A 19144-nucleotide genomic window follows, 5' to 3' on the forward strand; every position below is an offset into this window, starting at 1 on the left:
ATTGTAAAAATGCTGCCAAATGGATTTCTCCATTTCACGCTCGCTTTGCAACTAGCTTCGTATGAGCTGTTCAGGTCGTCCTTACCTGAACAGTAGCTGCTCCATCAATGCGATTACGCGGGTGAATTAGCAATGACTTGACAGTGTATCACCTTTTAGGGCCTTTAGCAGACGCAAGTTGTAATCCAGTTTTGTGCGTAAACAAATATTGGCAAACCTTCTGGTTTGTCTCCAAACTCGGGCAGATCTGGCATTTTACGAACACGTGATACTGCAGAGAAGCATACTTGGTGGTGTCGGTGCAGAAATCTCTCTTGTGCTGACATTGCTGAAATTAGGCGGCAACATTTCACTCACAAGCACTGGTCGGTTTTCACTCAAAGCACCGTTTGATTCGCACTCGTAAATGGCGGCAGAGTTCCACTTAAGTGCGTCGACGCTGATCCGCCATTGTTGATTGGCATCGTAACTGTTGATCGAGTTTCAATGACACTTAACGGTACGTTTCCATTCAACAACAGATTACTTAACTGCATTTGAGTCTGCGCCATTTTGAGCTGCTTTTCTTTTTATCCCTTTCAGGACTACTGGGACAATACATCCCAGCAATTTTCAAACTTCCGTATTTTCATCGATTTTAAAGCTATCGCTTATGTGAACTATCAGAAACACAGCTTTAAGTGTATATTTTACAATGTCAACACAAAAATAACGGTAAGCATCGACATGTACGTGGGTAATTCCATGGCGAAATTTGTCCCGTGCGAGACTTTTTACAGTCACTGCAGTGAAAATAACATAACCTGAAACAATTTTAAAAATAAGTGTGAATGTCAATAATATGAATGTTATTTATAGAGCTATAAAAAAAAACTTTTCTTATTTTCAAAATTGTTTCAATTTATGTTATTTTCAATGTAAAGAGTTTTGCACGGGACAAATACCGTTATGGAATTACCCATATGCAAAATTGACGATGAGTTTCAAGACTTCAGTAAAATTTCGTCAGTTCGTTCGCAAAATTTGACAAAAACGCATGTGTAAGCTTTAAAATGCACACTGAGAAAAATAGTAAAAATAATTTAAAATATATTTTGGAAGCGCGAAGCACTAATAAATTGTAAGTTATACATGGTTTTATAAAAATGGGACTTATAATCCCACTACGTTTTTTGGGAGGGATATATAATCCTTACTTATACACAATTTAACAAAAGGTTCAAATCTATAAAAAAAAAAAAATATCAAGATCTTACCATACAAAGTGGTTAATTGAATTATATCAATATTTGCATATAGATTTGTATGAACAAGGGTTATGAAGTAAAATTACAATTTTCTATCAATTACAGTAGAATCCGGTTATAACAACTCCGATTATAGTGTCCGTTTGGTTCTTGTGACGAAATCTCGTTGACTTGGTTGGTCCCCATACAAACTTATGTGAAAGGACCTCCGCTAAGTACGTTTCCGCTAAATTTTTAGAATTCAACCGTATATTGCGAAAAAAAAATACAGCGAAATAATGCCAACAAAATTAGGCATGTAACGACTCTGTATTTGTAATTTTGCAAATTTATTGGCATTCTTGAATATTAATGGTTTTTATAAGTAACGGGATGGGCTCTATGGTACCTTAAATTTCTAAAATTTCTGTGTCAGCTAAATGCTCGGATTGCAATAATTACAATGATTACAATGTTGTGAGCAGACTACTGCCTATGTGGACCAATTAATTTTACCATTTGATTTGTACTGCATTGACTTTAGAAAATATGTTTGTAATCCTGCTTGAATTAGTCAAGTGGTTTGTGCAAAATTTTCAAAACTACCTCATTTTTAAATAGATAAATCTGTTTATATTGATTTTACTATATCAGATATATTCTATAGCATAGGCCATTTGAAGTACATTAAAAAAAGTTATATTTTGTGTGTTTCAATTATACTAATATTGTTCCGCTAATTAAGAAATATATTACCTAGGGGTATATCAAATTAAAGATGTAGTCAAATCATTGGCGCTTTAATACCCGATGTACATTTCATATTGAAAACAAGTAAGAAAGCTACAGTGTGAGTGTGTTCGACTGTGAAATACCCGCTACCCATTTTGAATAAACGCAAAATATTGCGGTATTATTTTCAAAATATACCGAAAATAATACAAAATACTAAAAATATATTTCATTATTCAATTTTATTGATTTGCGGGGACGGAAGTGGGCGTAGCAAAAATTTGAATTTGATCAAGAATATATGCACTTTATAGGGTCATACATTTTACCTGTTACATACATTTCCTGCCGGCACAAAGTTATAATACCCTTCAAAATGAGCAGTCACTGTCTTCTATACATACATACATGCACACATACATAGTATATATTACAAACTCATGTATTTGCATACTTACATACAGTGTTGCCCGAATCTCTGGAGCAAAAAATTGCTGGATTTCAGAAAAAATATTGCCAAAAATTGCTAAAATTATACAAGAAATAGCCAACAAAATTGCTAAATATTTTAAATGACATTATTCATCAAGTTTGTACATTTTTAATTCATTTAAGAATAAAATCTTGAAATTAAAAATAAAAAAACAGGATTTCGTATTTCTATGATTTTGTTAACACTTAGGGGGCAAATATTACTTGAAATGCAGTTAACTTTTCAAGTCAGTGAACTCAAGTAGCTCATATAATCGAACCACTTGGTTAAATACAAGCTCCGATTTCATTGCAAACTGTTAATCGCAATTGTTGCAGTGAATGACAAAAGGAATACATAATCAGGCATGCTCCGGTTTTCACTTTCGGTTTTCGTTTTCGTTTTGAAATCGAAAACGACAAAATTGGTGCTCCCGTTTTCACTTTCACAAGATTTTTTCGAATTGCAAAACGAGAAAATTTGACTTGCCGAAATGAAAAGTAAATGCCTTTTTCTATATTAAATCGGATCTTATTTGCAAAAGGAAAAAAAAGTAGTTGACTCATTTGTTTATTGTCGTTCTTTTAAGACCGCCAGCAGATCAATTAGGCTTGTAATTATTTTTAAAACGACTCATTTCTGACCCCACCTCAAATTTGGATATAAAATTTTGCCGTCGGCAACAACAATTTTCGTTTTGGTGAGCGACCGATAGGTCCGACACCATGAGTTATCGCCTAAGCTGCCATACTTTCGATAGAATGAAAAAGCAAGTTAAAAATACTTGTATAATCAAACGGATGGCGTTAAATTTGTTGAAGTTGGGTAAAATATGTTTTTTAAAAATTAATTAATTTAATTTTATTAGTTATGTGCTAAAAGTGTATCAAAAAAAAATTGTTGGAATAACCGGAATGAAATGCATTAAAAAGGTGGCATCCCCATTTTTTGTGGGAAACAGCTGATTGCCGTTCAACTAATTTTTTTAAAGAAAGTTTCAAATCTTTCTTTGCAAAAAAGACAAAAGGCAAATATATTTCATTCAGGGGAAGCATAATTATTTATATGCAGGATAAAAAAATCCTTATGTGAGTTCAATCCACGCACGAAATTGGACATACAAAAGACATTTTTTCGCGTTGTTTACTTTTTACCAAAACACAAGTCAGCTGTTTTAGCAGTAAAAAATGAAACGTTCCGATAGCAAAACGATGACCAAAAACGTGTGAAAACCGAAGCACCTAAAAACGAAAATCTCGGTTTTGGTCCCAAAACGAAAACGAAAACGAAAAGTGAAAACCGGAGCATGCCTGAATAAAAAGGATTTAAGTAAAATAGCTAAAATTGCCAAAAGAGAAATAAAAAGTTGCTAATTTTGCAGCTAATAGCATTTTTAAGTTTAAAAGTTGCAAATTAACTAAAGGAACTAAATTGCTAAACTGGCAGCACTGCTTCACAGTTTCACAATTTGTATTTAGCTAATGAGTGAACGAACTAAGTTCGCACATGAACTATAAACAGAATCGAACTATAATGCAAATTTTATGAGTAAATCTCAAAATACATTCTATCGGTAAAAGAGCTATCGGAAATTTTTAAAAAGTGCCAAAAGTAGCCGAAGTTTTGAAAAAAAAACGCTAGATTTCTAGCTAATAGCAAAATAGCTAGATCTAGCAATAAATTAGCTAAAATGGCAACACTGCTTACATACTTGGCAGACACACTTGGCGCCATCAAGTCCAGACTTCTTGACTCCGAAAATTCTTGTATAACGACCTCAAGGATATCCGCTGACCACGCGTCAGATATACATAAGTAGCGAAGCTACAATGAAGTGTGCTGGACTATAAGATATCCGCTTTCGAGAATTAAATTCTCCGTTTAGATAAATATTTGTAGTATATAAACAGTGTTGCCGTCAGCTCGTTACAGAAAAAGGCTAGATTGATTATAAAAAAAGGATAGAAAAGGACAAAAATTTAAAAAAAAGGACAAAAAACAAGACAAAATATTTTTTCCATACATTTTATGTAATATCACTCTTTATTGCTTGCCAACTCGTTTAGAACATCGTCAATGTCATCATTGCAAACTTCTAAACTTTGATTTTTTGTAGATTGGTTGCTTCCAATCATTTTTAAATATTTCTCAGGAATTTCATATTCATGGCAACATACGCCTTTCCGGCGTAGCCCAAACCTAAAAAGGAAAAAACAATTTTAATAAATGTGTGAAACAAAAGAGTATTAAAATATTTACCTGATCGATAAAATCGCATTTAAAGTTGCTATTTGCAGTCGGTTGCGCAATTTGGTTTTTACTAAATTAGCTTTTTGGTCACGACACATCCACTGCACCAGATCCGGCTGATTTAGCCATGAATCACGGAACTTTTGTTTATAAGCTTCTTTTGGCATCTTTCCCGCACAAATTTCACAATAAAAGTAACAACTGATAGCACTGTATATCGATATATACGATTCACGATTACATTCATTTAAAAGTGCTGCTATCGATATAAAAGCAATGTACATTTTGATTACTTTTCAGCACTTTACACAAAAATAAAAAGCGGATAAAAAAGGCCAGGTCAAAATAAAAAAAGGACAGATAAAAGGCTAGGGGATGTTTTAAATTTTTTCCGGCTGACGCAGTTAAAAACCGGACAGATCTGTCCGGAAAAAGGATAAAACGGCAACACTGTATATAAACAATCATATTGGAATTACATTAAATTATATCATTGTGGTCTGCCTGAGAATTTCCTTACATATGTGGAAGTGATATTACATATGTAAGTGAAATTCTCAGGCAGACCACAATGATATAATGTATATATAATTTTATACCTGGTACTCATAGAGTAAAAGGGTATGTATGTAACAGACAAAGGGAGGCATCGCCAACCCTATAAAGTATACATATATATTCTTGATCATCGTCAGCAGTCGATAGTATATGCCATGTCCGTCCGTATGAACACCTACATATAGTATATCTTGGTGACCAGTGTTGCCAGTTTAGCTTATTATAAACTAGTTCTAGCATATTTGAAAAATATCGTAGCTTGTTCTTTTTTTGCCGATGGTTATGTGCATTTCATATGATCGAGAATTTATTTCTAATCGATAGTTTCACCGAAGATCAATAAATTGGCTAAAGTGCTACCAGTAATCGCTTGTAGTTGGTAAATTAAATAACGCGTTTGTTAAAATGCCAAAAGTGATATAAAGGTACATATGTATGTATACAAAAAATGTTCGCGGCATCGAAGAAGCCCATGTTAGCAATGGGCAGTAATAAGATATTTAATAAGATTTTTGTTCAAACATACAAAAAACTATTATAAATCCATTGGTTATTTTTTTTTTGGGAACTGTCGCAATGGAAATTTAAAGACCTAATCATAAATATAGCCCCAATGATTTTTGCCACCCACCTAAAAACTTAATAAGGTTTCACGATTTTTCTCATTTGGGTGTAGCTTATTTTTCAACATAAATTTTTTTTAATTTGTAGCTTATTCTAGCCTTTTTTATTCAAAAAATAGCTTATATGGGTGCTCAACACCTGACAACACTGTTGGAGTCTGTAAAAGTTAGAGATATACATTTTGTTATCAGCGGTGTCATTTCCGCTTTTGTCCCGTAAGATTTGGATTTTTTAGAAGTGTGATTGCGGGATCCCATGCGCATCCCAAAATCAGACGCCAAAACCTTGCGAGCCGACTTTTGCGACTTTTTGGAGCGGGTTTATCGTGTGCAGTCCACTCGTCGCAAAAAATCGGGGTTATTACGCTTGACTTCAAACTCTTATCAACTCAACATTATCCACTTTTGATCAAAAGTGAGTGAGCAGCCACTTTGCACAACGCTTTCTCATACCCAAATATGTATTCGTGAATTTTTGATGTACATGATTCATTGATATCTTTAGAGTGTCGGCTATTACATTAAATTTCAAATTACGATTATTCAAAATAATTTTGTTTTTGTTTATTTTTTAATGTTTTCATCGGTAGCATTGGGCGTCTACTGAAATCACCATCTTTGGTGCTCATTTCACCACGTCTCAACTTAGCATTGTCCGGAAACTAGTCAAGCCAGGTTATTGCTTCAAATGTATAAACCTAATAAGGTTTAGGTCTAACTAAAACTCATCAGGACTTGATTCTAGTGGTGCCATCTGGGTGACCGGGTAGATTTCAAGTGTCCTGTTTTTATAATAATTTTGAATTTCTATGACATTGCTGTTACAGACACTTGGTGAAAGCATGACATTTCCTGATACTACAATTTTTCTAACGACTTTTCGGCATACACGCAAGTTAAGTCGTTGTGGTGATTTTTCGATTAGTGTAAATATTATAACATTAAAATTTATAAGTTTTTAAATTATATATATTTTTTATACATCCCTCCAACTTCTGATGAAGTTGTATTTAGTTGATTTTTCTATTATTAATAAGATTTCTAAAAAAAACAAGTAAGAAAGTTACAGTCGAGTGTGCTCGACTGTGAGATACCCGCTACCCATTTTTAATAAAGGCAAAATATTATTTTATTGAAAATAATTGCGGTATTATTTTCAAAAATACCGAAAATACTGAAAATATACCGAATCGTATGATTGGTATATCGATATAGTACACCATTTAAAATATACTATAGACGGCACAATGGACCAGATTGTCGGCCAAAGCAACTAAGAGCCCTAGTAAGTGGGCGTTTTTGCCCATACAAAAGTATTTCTTTAATAACTTCCACAATTTTTTATCTGATAGCAATCAAACCCGCAGCTGTAGCTTTAAAATTACGCTTGTTATTCGATTTTTTTTGATTTGCGGGTGCGGAAGTGGGCGTGGCAAAAATTTGAAACAAACTTGAACTCCGCGCAGATAGGTTCCAGATTTCCCTTTCCCGAAATTAAATAAAAACACTCTCGTTTATATTTACTATTATATATATTGTAAACTTGTTGGCTTGTTAGTTATAAAACTTACAGAGGGGGTTATTGGGGGGTGACCGCTATTGAACAAACGTAGATCAATACTGGAGAGGCAAAATCTCAATTGTGTTTCGTGTCATGCCAAGACCGAGACTGCAAGAATTTTCTGTAGATCGTTAGATGACTCGTCTTGTAGAATGCTTCTTGCATTGAGTCTGGTGTATACACCAGACGCGCCCTCTTAGCGCAACGCGAAATTTCCCTAACGCCTACTTTTCTCGAACAGAATTTATACTCGACGTTTCTTGTATAAAATCAGTTCCGCATATACGGCAAACTGAAATGATAAATTCTTTTCGCATCTTGTGTCTACACATGACGGGACTGGAAGAAAACTTGTATATTGTCTACGAATAAAACACAATCGGGATGCCGACGGTATTTTGCAGATCTAGCACCGAGCCCTTGCAAAGCTCGGCTCTGTGATGGAGAGTTGTGGAAGAGAGAGAAGTTGAGCGCACTGGATCTTGAGTGCTTTCTTACGTGTGAGCGCATTGCGGGTGAGCGAAAAGCATCGAGTGCTTTTTGGTTGTTTTAAGAAACTTGTTCTGCTGATATCTTAAACTGACTGACCACAACTTTAGTAACTTGAATATAGCAATTGAAGAAACATCTCCGACCTCATAAAGTATATATATTCCTGATCAGCGTCAACAGCCAAGACGATCCATATATAATAGAATGTAAATTAAAATAGAAAACAAAATTAATAAAGAAAAGAGATTCCGCGCCGACACACACTTCAGTGGGGTTTCCTTTACTGAAATTGCCTACCAGAGGAATCTACCAGAGGAATCCCTCGTCTCTACCCTCTCGACCTTGACAACTGTCGATTAAAAGTTAGCCTTTAATTAAATTTAATTGTATTTAAATTATTATATATCCGACTTTATCATTAGGTTTACTCGTCAGAGCAGATCAAGTAAATTTACTAAAACATTATTTCATTATACACTTCATAAAGATTTCAAGGTGCTTCAATTTGAACATAAGAAAGATATAATTCGATATCTATAGAATGAGTTAAGGTCGATGAATCATTGGTATTAACAAGTTTAACTTCTCATATTTTTTTATATGTATATACATATATGACGCATACGGACTCAGTGATAAGCAGAAATATGTCTAAGCGCGCGCGTACAGCGGCACTATTTCTGGAGTCAACTGCAGTGTTCGAATATAATACATTGCCAACAAAGTTGATTAAAGAATTGACTACGGGAAATGAGTCATTAATAGGAAATTAGCTGAGCGTATAAAACACATAGACGAAAGTTTTCACGATTACCTGCTGCAAGTGTATTGCCGCGCATGGAGTTATAGACATACAATCAGTGATAAAATACGAGATGAAAAAAGCTTGGTCATCAGAGGCTGATGGCTAAATTAGAGGCGGAGAACTCTCGATGGCACTATCGACGCTGTCGATGGTTTGGCGCTATCGCACCACCATCGATTGCAGCCCTGCACTATCGATAGTTTTGCACTCGGCGTCTCACATCACAAAGAAAATATATAGCTGAAAGTGGACATCAAAAATATAGTGGAAAGCAAAAATATTGTTGAATGTGGAAAGCAAAAATAAGTTATAGCATGTAGAAGTTCCTAACAATTGTGGAAAAAGGTAAGTGCAAGTGTATTTGTATGTTTTCTTTTAAGTATTCAAAAAGTGTTTTTTTCAATTAAAGCAAAACGACGCAGCTCAACTACTCCTAGCAGTGACGTCGAAGTAGCTTGTGAATGCAGCAGCGCTGACTCGGACGCAAGCAACACACAGCAAGAAGCTCTCAAACGGAAGAAAAGGATATCGAAGGTATGGAAGTACTTTAAGCGATCTGACCATAAAAAACTGGCGAAGGGTCTGAATTGCGGAAAGAAATATAAGACAAGTGGCAACACGTCAAGTCTAAGAGATCACCTAAAACGATTTCATCCAGGCATCGATGACATTGTTGCCAAACCTGCAGAGTGCTATGACTCAAATTTACCTGCATCATCAATCAGCAGCACAAGATCGAGCATGCACTCGATCTCTTCGTATTTCAAACCAGCCATTTCTTATGATACCAACTCTAGACGGAAGAGGGACTTCGATCGTGTATTCGCCAAGATGATCGCAAAGGATGTTCAACCCTTCAATATAGTTGAATGTGAAGGTTTTATCTAGTACTCCCAAATCCTTGACCCAAGGTACTAAATTCCCAGCAAAACCCATCTAAGAGATGTGCTGGTGAAGGGTGTATTTGAGGCTGTTCTCACCCTAAAAACCAAATTAAGGGAAACAACTAGTATTGCTGTGACATGCGATTGCTGGACATTAAGCGTAAATGATGCATTTTGAACTGTGACTTGCCATTTTATCGATGGCTTTCAGTTTCGAACAGCGTCACTCAGCACAGAAAAATTAAAAGATGCTACGAATCGGCACAGAATATTGCTGAAACTTTGAATGGTGTCTTAGAGCAATTCAATGTTTTGACAAAACAGTTTGCATTGTGACCGATAATGCAAGCTCAATGCTAAAAGCATGTGATATTTTAAAGATTCGTAACTTGCCATGTTTCGCACACAGCTTGAATCTTGTCGTGCAAGACGCTTTAAAAATTCAAAACAACAACTACTGTCAAATTTTTTAAGAAAAACTACTGCAAGCGCAAAATTTAAAAAAGCCCAAGAATCCGAAAACCCGCTTAGCTTGTTACAGGAAATGCCAACTAGGTGGAACAGCTTTTACTTTATGATAGAGCGCATAATAAAAACAAACAAAGCGATTTCAAAAGTGTTATTGGCCACAGCAAATGCATCTCTGCCATTTACAGTCAATGAAATAATTATATTAGAGGACATATGCAACCTATTGGCACTATTTCAAGATGTGACAGAGCAAATTTCCGGCGGCAAGTACATCACGATTTCTTTAATAATACCAATAGTTTACGGATTATACCGCAAAGTTCGCCAACTGACTATTGTTAAATACGACCGAAGGGAAAGCGCTGCAAGAATGTTTGTTGGATTCAATAACAAAAAGGCTTTTTTAAATATGAAGAAAGAAGCATTACCAGAATTGGAACTATTTTGGATCCGAGGTTAAAAAAAATCGGATTCTGCAATGATTACAACGCTGAGCAAGCATCCGTTCTTTTAGAAAGTGAGCTTGTCATTGCATCTCAGCAAATCTCGAAACCCATTGTGGAATTGGAACCTACAACTTCAAAAGAAAAAAAAAACATTTTTTGATTTTGTTGAAATGAAAGCAAATGAAAAACCAACCACCAGCCGAAGTGATGCAATAATCGTAAAACGGGAATATCTAGAAAGAGGTGTAGCATCCCAGGATACAGATCCTCTGATCTGGATACAAGTAAGCATACATATATATTAAGTGAAATTCAGTAAATTCACTTTTTTGTTTATAATTTCAGATGAACGAAACGGATCTGGAACTTATAAAAACCGTAATGTTTAAATTTTTGTGCGTACCCGCCACATCAGTGGAGTCCGAGCACATGTTTAGCAAGGCCGGACAAATAGTCTCCAAACGCCGAACTCGACTGAAAGAGGAAAACATTAACATGTTATCGTTTCTCAATAAGAACAAATGGCTCTACGAAGAAGCTAAATGAAAATGTTTATTAATTGAATGAAATGGTTTATTAATTTGTATAACACAAAAGCAACAAATGAAATGTATTTTTTATTTTTAAGAGTTAAGAATATAATAAAGTTTTGTTTAAATTTCATTTTATAGCTTTTTTTTACATTTAACAATTAAAAAGCATCACACTACCGATAGCGTTATCGACACTATCGATGGTTTGACTGAATCAGGGTGCCCGAATGTAAGATGGAAAGGGCGATTAGTCGGTGTGAACGGCCATCGATATATCGGTGTGAGCGGATATTGGTCGGCGTGAGAAAGTATTGAGTAGCCGGCGTGAGCAAAAAATCGGAGTCGACAAGCAGTACGAGCAGAGTCGTGAAGTCGAAGCAGAACAGCCGGGCGTGTACGCAGAAAGTCATCGTTGCTTCAGCCGTATAAAATTATCAATTATCTTAAACTTACTTTATATATTAAATTCTATTCTAATAAAACTAAGGCCGTTAGCCTTATAGTATATATAAGCATGTTGAATTCTATTCGGCCTTTGTTAATGATCGACCGATAGAATAGAGAAGCTCTAAATTTCCCAATATATATGTATATATATATGACTGAATTAGGGTGCGTCATATTTAGTACAACAAAAATTGGGAAATTTAGAGCTTCTATCGGTCGATCATTGCAAACGGCCGAATAGAATTCAATATGCTTATTTATTTATTTGGACCTTGACGTACTAACGGCAGTACCAGCGATCCTAACCACGGGCTTGTTGACGCGTGGACAAAACAAAATATATTTTTTGAACAGCATGCATTAATCGATAACCGCAAACAAATACTAAAAGACGTTGGACAACTAATGAAGTAAACTAGTAATACTATAGAAAAATAAAAGATTATTATAATTCACACACAGAATACGGAAGGGATTATGGCAAGCAAAGTTAGTAGTTATACGTGGAATGGAAAGAGAAAGAAAATTCCTAGTGATCCATGCAATTAAATGTGAATTTTCTCTTTAACGCCAATGATTAAAAAAATATTTTTATCATTAAATAAAGCTTTTAGGTTACTAAATTTAAAAAAAAGTATAATAATATAATGTTTATTTGCGTTCCTTTCTTATTTTTCGAGTAGTTTTATCAAGGACACGGAATGGTCACCTTGTAGCGTAACGTGTGGCGAGGGAATTCGTCGACGTACATTTAAATGTAAAATCTATCTAGAATACTCCCGTACAGTGGCCACGGTAAATAACACCTTGTGCGAAGGGTCCAAACCCCACGATGAAGTCGAACGTTGCGTAGAGGATCCATGCATGCTGCCCTCACATGGGTATGACGATCAGTTTCCTCGTGACTCAATAAAGGTCGGAGTATCAGAACCGGGGAAGACTTATGTGTGGCGTGAGCAAGGCTATACTTCATGCAGTGCCTCTTGTTTGGGCGGTGTAGAGGAGTTGATTATTAACTGTGTGCGTGAGGACAACGGGCGGGTAGTTTCGCCATTCCTTTGCTCGCCAGAAACAAAACCGGAAGCACGTGTTCGTACATGTAATGATCGTCCATGTCCCCCACGCTGGAATTATTCAGATTATACGCCGTGCTCCAAAAGTTGTGGCATTGGTATTAAGACACGCGAAGTGCAATGCATTCATGAGGTAACCAGAGGCGGTGAGAACACTATGGTCGTGCCGAACAGCATGTGCCCACAGCCGCCACCAGCAGATCGTCAGTATTGTAATGTTCTTGATTGTCCAGTGCGCTGGGAGGTAGGTGAGTGGTCGAAGTGCTCGCACACATGCGGCTATGGCATCAAAGAACGTAAAGTAGAATGCAAACAAATTATGGCACAGGAGCATAAAATTGAACGAGCTGAATCCATGTGTCCTAGTGTCAAGCCGCCGGATAAAAAGCCGTGCAATGTCAAGACATGTCCCCCTGAAGATCCTAAGCCTGTTATACAAATTAGCAATTCGACACACATTCAGCACGATCCGAAAAAGACAAAGATTACTTTAAAAGTAGGTGGTGCTGGTGTCGTATTCTTCGGCACCCAAGTGAAGATCAAATGCCCAGTTAAACGCTACAATCGCACCAAAATCAAATGGAGTAAGGATCATAAGCCACTAACACGATCCCGTAAATTTAAAGTATCCAAAAAGGGAGCGTTACGGATACTGGACATCACATTTCGCGATGCAGGTGTATATTCCTGTCACGCTGGTCTCAGTTCGGCTGAAATTCAAATTGAAGTTAAGGCAAAGCCCGGCCAACAAACTGAAGAACTTGAACGGTATGAAGCAGGTCAGATAATTCTTTAATATGAAGTGAAAGCCATTTTAAATCGAACTCCAACTTACAGATCGACTAGTCCGTGAACAAAGCGGAACGGAAGCCCTAACTTCAGCAGACATGACATCCGCTCCTAATGGCGGTACAGAACAAGAAACACCAGGTGGCACTTATGGTAGCTCTAATGGGTAAGAAATAAATTGTAGCACGAATCCAACATTGCTAGTCTGTTATTAATTACTCTTTGTTGTCGTTGTTTAATAAAATCTATAATATATTCATCTTTTGAAATCTTTAAGGAAACAGAGTAGTTTTAGTATCTCAAATTTTCAAATTATTATTTTTAATATAAAATATAAAATATTTCATTTATTTGAATCAAGATTATGTAGCCAGAGGGCGGTATTACAGCTTTCTTACTTTTTATAATACATATTATAATTTAAATTTTTAATTTCTTTCTATTAACAATAGCAGTCGAAAGAACTCAACAATTCATCACTAAAACTTTGTATACCTCACTGGTTCGTCCTATGCATCCTTTTGTATGAAATCTCCAGTATAGGGAGGATTGAGTCCAATCAAAACAGGATTGAGTCAGCGCAAAAACAATTTTTGATTTTTGCCTTTTGTAGTTTAAATTAAAACCCGAATATTAGATTATCACCGAAGTATGCTTTTATTACTAAACCTTCATTCTCTCATAGACCGTAGAGCCATGCAGGCTATTGTTTTTAGGAATGAAGTGTGAAATTGATTCTTTCGGAGCTATTAGGTTAAATTAGTTTTTCTGTTTTGGTCAGGACCACTAGGCATTTTCTTACTTTTTTGATACCACGTCAAACTATTACCTATAATTATAATAATCTGTATAAGGTAATTTGCTTTAATAATTTTATTCCTTAGCTTAAAATGTTAATATTATTTTATTTAATTTGTTGTCCAAATCCTTATCAATTGGGCGAGGTTTCCGATTAATGTTCAAGAATGTATTTTGTTTTGTCCGGTGGTGATTAAGTAGAGGTACATCAACGTCACGAAAAAAAACACTAAATTTTATATATGTGCCTTGATATAGAAAAAAAATTATTTTACATCTTAAAGCGATGTTTTAAAAATACACTATTTCGTTCTATATCTATTAATTTGCTGAGGTGAAATTAAGTTCAATTTTTTTTCCGTCATTGCTAAAATGTATGGTACAATTAAATACTATTTAATTCTTAAAACTGAAATTAGTTTCAACATTTAGCAATTTTTATTTATTTACAGTGTCACCAGCGTGATGAACATGACTGGAAAATATAATCATTCCTTTCATTATACCAAAAGCATATGCTTTAATACGCTTTCACTGTCAATTTCTGAAAAGTAAAACCTTCCGCCGCAAATTCATTGAAAATCCTTTAAAAGAGCAAATAACACCAAAAAGTAAAATTAAATGGACGAAACTAAAAAATGTGTACAGATTCATCTTTTTGTAAAAATATTGATTTTTGTCATATTGCCGAATGTTTGAACAAAAAAGTTAAAAATTTCATTTGCAATGAGGGCAGTCGTTCGTCAATTAAAAATCGCCCAATCTTTGTTTCGAGTAAAATACATTCAAAATTTTCGTTGGCACAATTTTTTTATTCTAGGATAATTAAACGATTTTTAAGCAATAAAAAGTATAATAATTGAAAATTTTACAGAGATTTTACCACGAAATGAGAAACCAAGAGTTTTCTTATCAAAAAATCTGAAAATCTAATTATTGAAAATTCTACTGGGGTGTTACATACATATATAAATTGCTTCATAAAAGCGGAAGACTTTATAGCACTTATTCGTGGCACTCAACACTTCGATAAACATAAATTCTAGTTTTTTGTATATTAAATTAATATTGTATTTTTCAGATCTAATCAGCAGTCCACTCGCCGCAAACAGCAGAATCCGTTGGATAGATTGCAGAATGGACGTGAACGAAATCGACGTCCCAAAAATAATGGATTTCAACATGCGGACAGCAGCATTATGGAAGATGAGGTAAATTTTGGCCAACAGCCTTCTTTGTTTGCCTTAATAATTCGATAGGCAAGTGCATTTATTTTAAACTTTTGACATAAATTTATATGCAACAAAAACTTTTCACTATGTATATAGTATAGTTATATATATATAAGTTATAACACCTTTCTATCCTATGACCAAGGTCAGTAGATATACCGGTATAGAGTGTCTTCGTTTCAGTCGCACAGTATTTATGGATTGTTGGTAAAAACCTAGTATATTCTTAAAAGCTGCATGAGGTACTTGTCTACCTTGATGTAGATTGACCAGATCAGTGTCAGCTCAACTTTCACCGTAGCTTAAAGTGGTGCTTCAATTTCCTGCTTATAGATCTTACGGATATCAGAACATCATGTAAATTACTGATATCAAGCCTTATACGCTCTTTGGGAAGTGTGTCTGCAATATCATTGTCTTCGATGCACTGGTGGATTGGGATCTAGTAAGTACGAAAGGCTGCGGATGCGTTCAGCGACTCTATTGCTGTTCTGGTCTCCAGGATCACCTTGGATTGGAGCACAACATAGCACATTGATCTTATGGCAGCGTGGCTGTCAGTAAAAATGTTAATTGCGTTGTGACTGGAGCATCTATGATGACTGGAGCATTAAGGGTGCCTAAAATTCCAATAAGAGATGTCTTGGACAACAATCTCGATAAACTTGCCATTTGTATACGCATATTAATTGGGAGGCCATCAGATGCACTACCTTGCTCTATATATGCCTATGTTTCAAGCAGGAAAGACACTAGACAGATAGAGCTGAAGTCATTGGAACTTACATGAATGCATTAGCTTGCCTTCGGAAGGAATATGATCTTAGAGGTCCTTCAGAGAGTAAGAATATAACACCAAGCGGTCCGGTAGCCATAAAATTATCGAAAATGTGCTTGATTCTAGCCTTACTGACGATAGTCCATCGAGACCGGGCGACGTGACACTCACAAAAGTAAAAATTTCTCAGTGCATTTTATTAATGGTGGTGTCATAATCGATAACTTCGAAAGAGCTGCCAGTCACCATTCTCTGTTTCGCAGCATCCCGGGAAATGAGACTTGAACAGCGCCTCATGAGTTTTAGCACTGCTTTCGATCTGTACTCCACTGCTCGTCTTGAGAAAAGTTGGAGCGGAATCCTGATTGTGCAGCAGCATACTAAGCCCGGAGGTGTCTTCTACGCCATTCAGACCTGAGCAGAAGGTTCGCCATAAAAACCTTTTGGATGAGTGAATTTTCTTTGTTCAGCAGAAATTGTACTCATATCGGACAACGGTCCGTTTTAGCAAGTCAGTACCACTTCCTAGGCCGCTTAAGTGCTCACCTCACCTAAATAACGATGGGGAAGATGACTTTAGCCGTCGGCATGGACGGAATATTATTTCTGTTCACAATTTCTAGCTTCGATATCTCCCATCGGCAGTCCAGTTTGCGGACGGTCGCCTTGAGCCAGAGCAATGTTGGGTCGTCCTTGCCTGTGAGGATTTTGACACCGTTCAGCTAGCCCTTCGAAAGTCTGGAGTTTTTTCCATCCTAACAAACAGTGCGTCGAGGGCCAACCCCACCTCTCTGTAGACATTTTGCCGTTAGAGTTTCTTCTGTTGATGAGACTAACGGCCAGATGCCGTAGTTTATGCTGTCAGTTTCGTTTATTGAGTGTCCGATTTCTATACGGTTTGAATGGGTCGGGTGTTTGCTGCCTCTACGCCACCGAGACGCATCCGAATGTGGACAGCCGCATCTCCTCCAGGACCGCCATGCCCCTATGAGGAATCATAGAGATGTTGGCAATAGAACGTGAGGCCAGAAGAACACGTTCCTCCATGCCATGCTTTCTTGATCTGAGTCAACAAGGACAACGGCAACTGACGGGGAGAGGAGCCTTCAGCTAAGATCGGCAGTAAGACGTCGGCACATGTTACCCATTAACATTGCGGTAGAGATTTCATAAGAGAAACAATTTGAATAGAATTTGCTAGCAGCTGTTACAGATTAATATAAAATTAAGCATTAAAATAATTTTTTGTTATATATCTGTACGGTAAGGTAATAATGGAAGTTTCATAGTGAGTATACATAAAAATTTCGAATACAATGAATAATAACTTTTATAATAAAATAAAAAATAATAACTAAATACTAGACACAGGAATAGTGAGAATATTTTGGCAAATTAGGCAATTCGAAAATATTAAAATCACCAAGAGCCATCAACATTATATATAATATAATACAAGTATTATTAGGTTGGGTTGCACCGGCAGCCTCTTGAGAGGCAGAGCACAGATCTGTAAAGGTCCGTAGCTGCACCGGTGGTGGATGCTGTCGCTTCAGAAGTCTGTTAGTATAGATGCATATTTGAAAAAAAGCAACAGCACACTGAGAGGTTGCAGTGAAATGTTTAAAATGCAGTTAGATACGGTGTTGAGCTACTAAGCTTTTTTACTTTTATTCGCAAGAATATAATAAAACATGCGAATTCAAATTTAATGTTTATTGCTGTGGTATATATGTACATATATATAACCACTTATGGTTTGGCTGTGACTTGAACACTTTCAAGCTTCGCCACCGACACGATATACAAGAGAGTAACAATTCCATAGTGAACAAGTTAGAAAGCTACAGTCGAGTGTGCTCGACTGTAAGATACCCGCTACCCATTTTGAATAAAAGCAAAATATACCGAAAATTCCACAAAAATACAAAAATATATCAAATGGTATATTTGGTATATCGATATAGTTCCACATTTAAGATATACCATAGACGGCACAATATACCAGATTGTCAGCCAAAGCAACTGAGACCCCTAGTAAGTAGGGGTTTTTGCCCATACAAAAGTATTTCTTTAATAACTTCCACAATTTTTATCTGATCGCAAGCAAATTTGCAGGGATCACCAAAATTAGCAGCTCAAGCTTTAAAATTACGCTGTCGAAAACAAATAATAGCTCTATCTCTTATAGTCTCTGCGATCCAGTGTTTCCTACGGACAGACAGACGGACATGGCTAGACCTTCTCGGCTGTTGATGCTGATGAAGAATATATACATAATATAATATATAGGGTCGGAGATGCCTCCTTCTACCTGTTAAATACATTTCCTGCCGGCACAAAGTTATAATACCCTTCTACCCTATGGGTAGCGGGTATAAAAAGCAATTAGCCGATCGAAATGTAAGCGATCGCTGACAGTGTCAGAAAGCATGCAGTGCTGCCGGCAGAGGCATCGCTTCTGGTAGACGCTGTCACAGCATTACATTAACATTAGCTGTCTGCTGCTCCCGACATACGGTGATGCAAAGAATTGAAGCCCAAGTCCCCCAATGGTCTTAGAATCTCATTGCCCTCGATGCCCAAATTGTGGAGAATGTTCTTCATTAGTTGAATGAGTAATGAGTTTAACAGAGGAATGTGATTGCAGAATTTCTTCAACCATCCCCTACTCTGACTAATCATATTGGAACTGCAATACCCACTTTAAAAAAAGCAATGCCAATCTGTGAACCTTAGAGAGCAGACGGAAAACTAAACAATATCAGTTCAAATGAGTCGGAAAAAAAATATGAACCCGTACAGAAGCAGAAAGGTCATTTAAGACAATAAATCTCTAAGCAAAGTTGCAATGTGGACTTGTGTGCCTCTACTATTCTTGACATTAACAAACAAAAAAATATTTGTACTTACAGGCTGTCCATATTGTAAGTAATTATGTTTTTCGTGATTTTTGACTCCCACCCATACAATT

General features: G+C 36.2%; 3 protein-coding genes across 3 annotated transcripts in view; 2 read left to right on the forward strand and 1 right to left on the reverse strand.

Moving 5' to 3' along the window:
• The window catches only part of LOC133838740 (protein madd-4), a 96461-nt gene that overhangs the window by 51033 nt on the left and 26284 nt on the right, over positions 1-19144 (forward strand). Inside the window, 3 exon segments of the mRNA XM_062269967.1 lie at positions 12184-13352; positions 13411-13528; positions 15242-15371. Of these exon segments, the coding sequence (XP_062125951.1) occupies positions 12184-13352; positions 13411-13528; positions 15242-15371 (1417 nt within the window).
• Positions 4369-4887, reverse strand: LOC133835180 (uncharacterized). Its single transcript, XM_062265093.1, has 2 exons — positions 4690-4887; positions 4369-4629 (listed from the first exon to the last, which is right to left on the reverse strand). Exons 1-2 carry the CDS (start codon positions 4845-4847, stop codon positions 4467-4469), a joined length of 321 nt encoding a protein of 106 aa, XP_062121077.1. The 5' UTR covers positions 4848-4887; the 3' UTR covers positions 4369-4466.
• On the forward strand, positions 10063-11155 carry LOC133846955 (uncharacterized). The gene is made up of 2 exons (XM_062281668.1): positions 10063-10804; positions 10866-11155. The coding sequence occupies exons 1-2, from the start codon at positions 10691-10693 to the stop codon at positions 11064-11066; spliced, it is 315 nt and encodes a 104-aa protein (XP_062137652.1). The 5' UTR covers positions 10063-10690; the 3' UTR covers positions 11067-11155.

The sequence above is a fragment of the Drosophila sulfurigaster genome, chromosome 2L (assembly GCF_023558435.1).
Source record: "Drosophila sulfurigaster albostrigata strain 15112-1811.04 chromosome 2L, ASM2355843v2, whole genome shotgun sequence".
NCBI lineage: Eukaryota > Metazoa > Arthropoda > Insecta > Diptera > Drosophilidae > Drosophila > Drosophila sulfurigaster.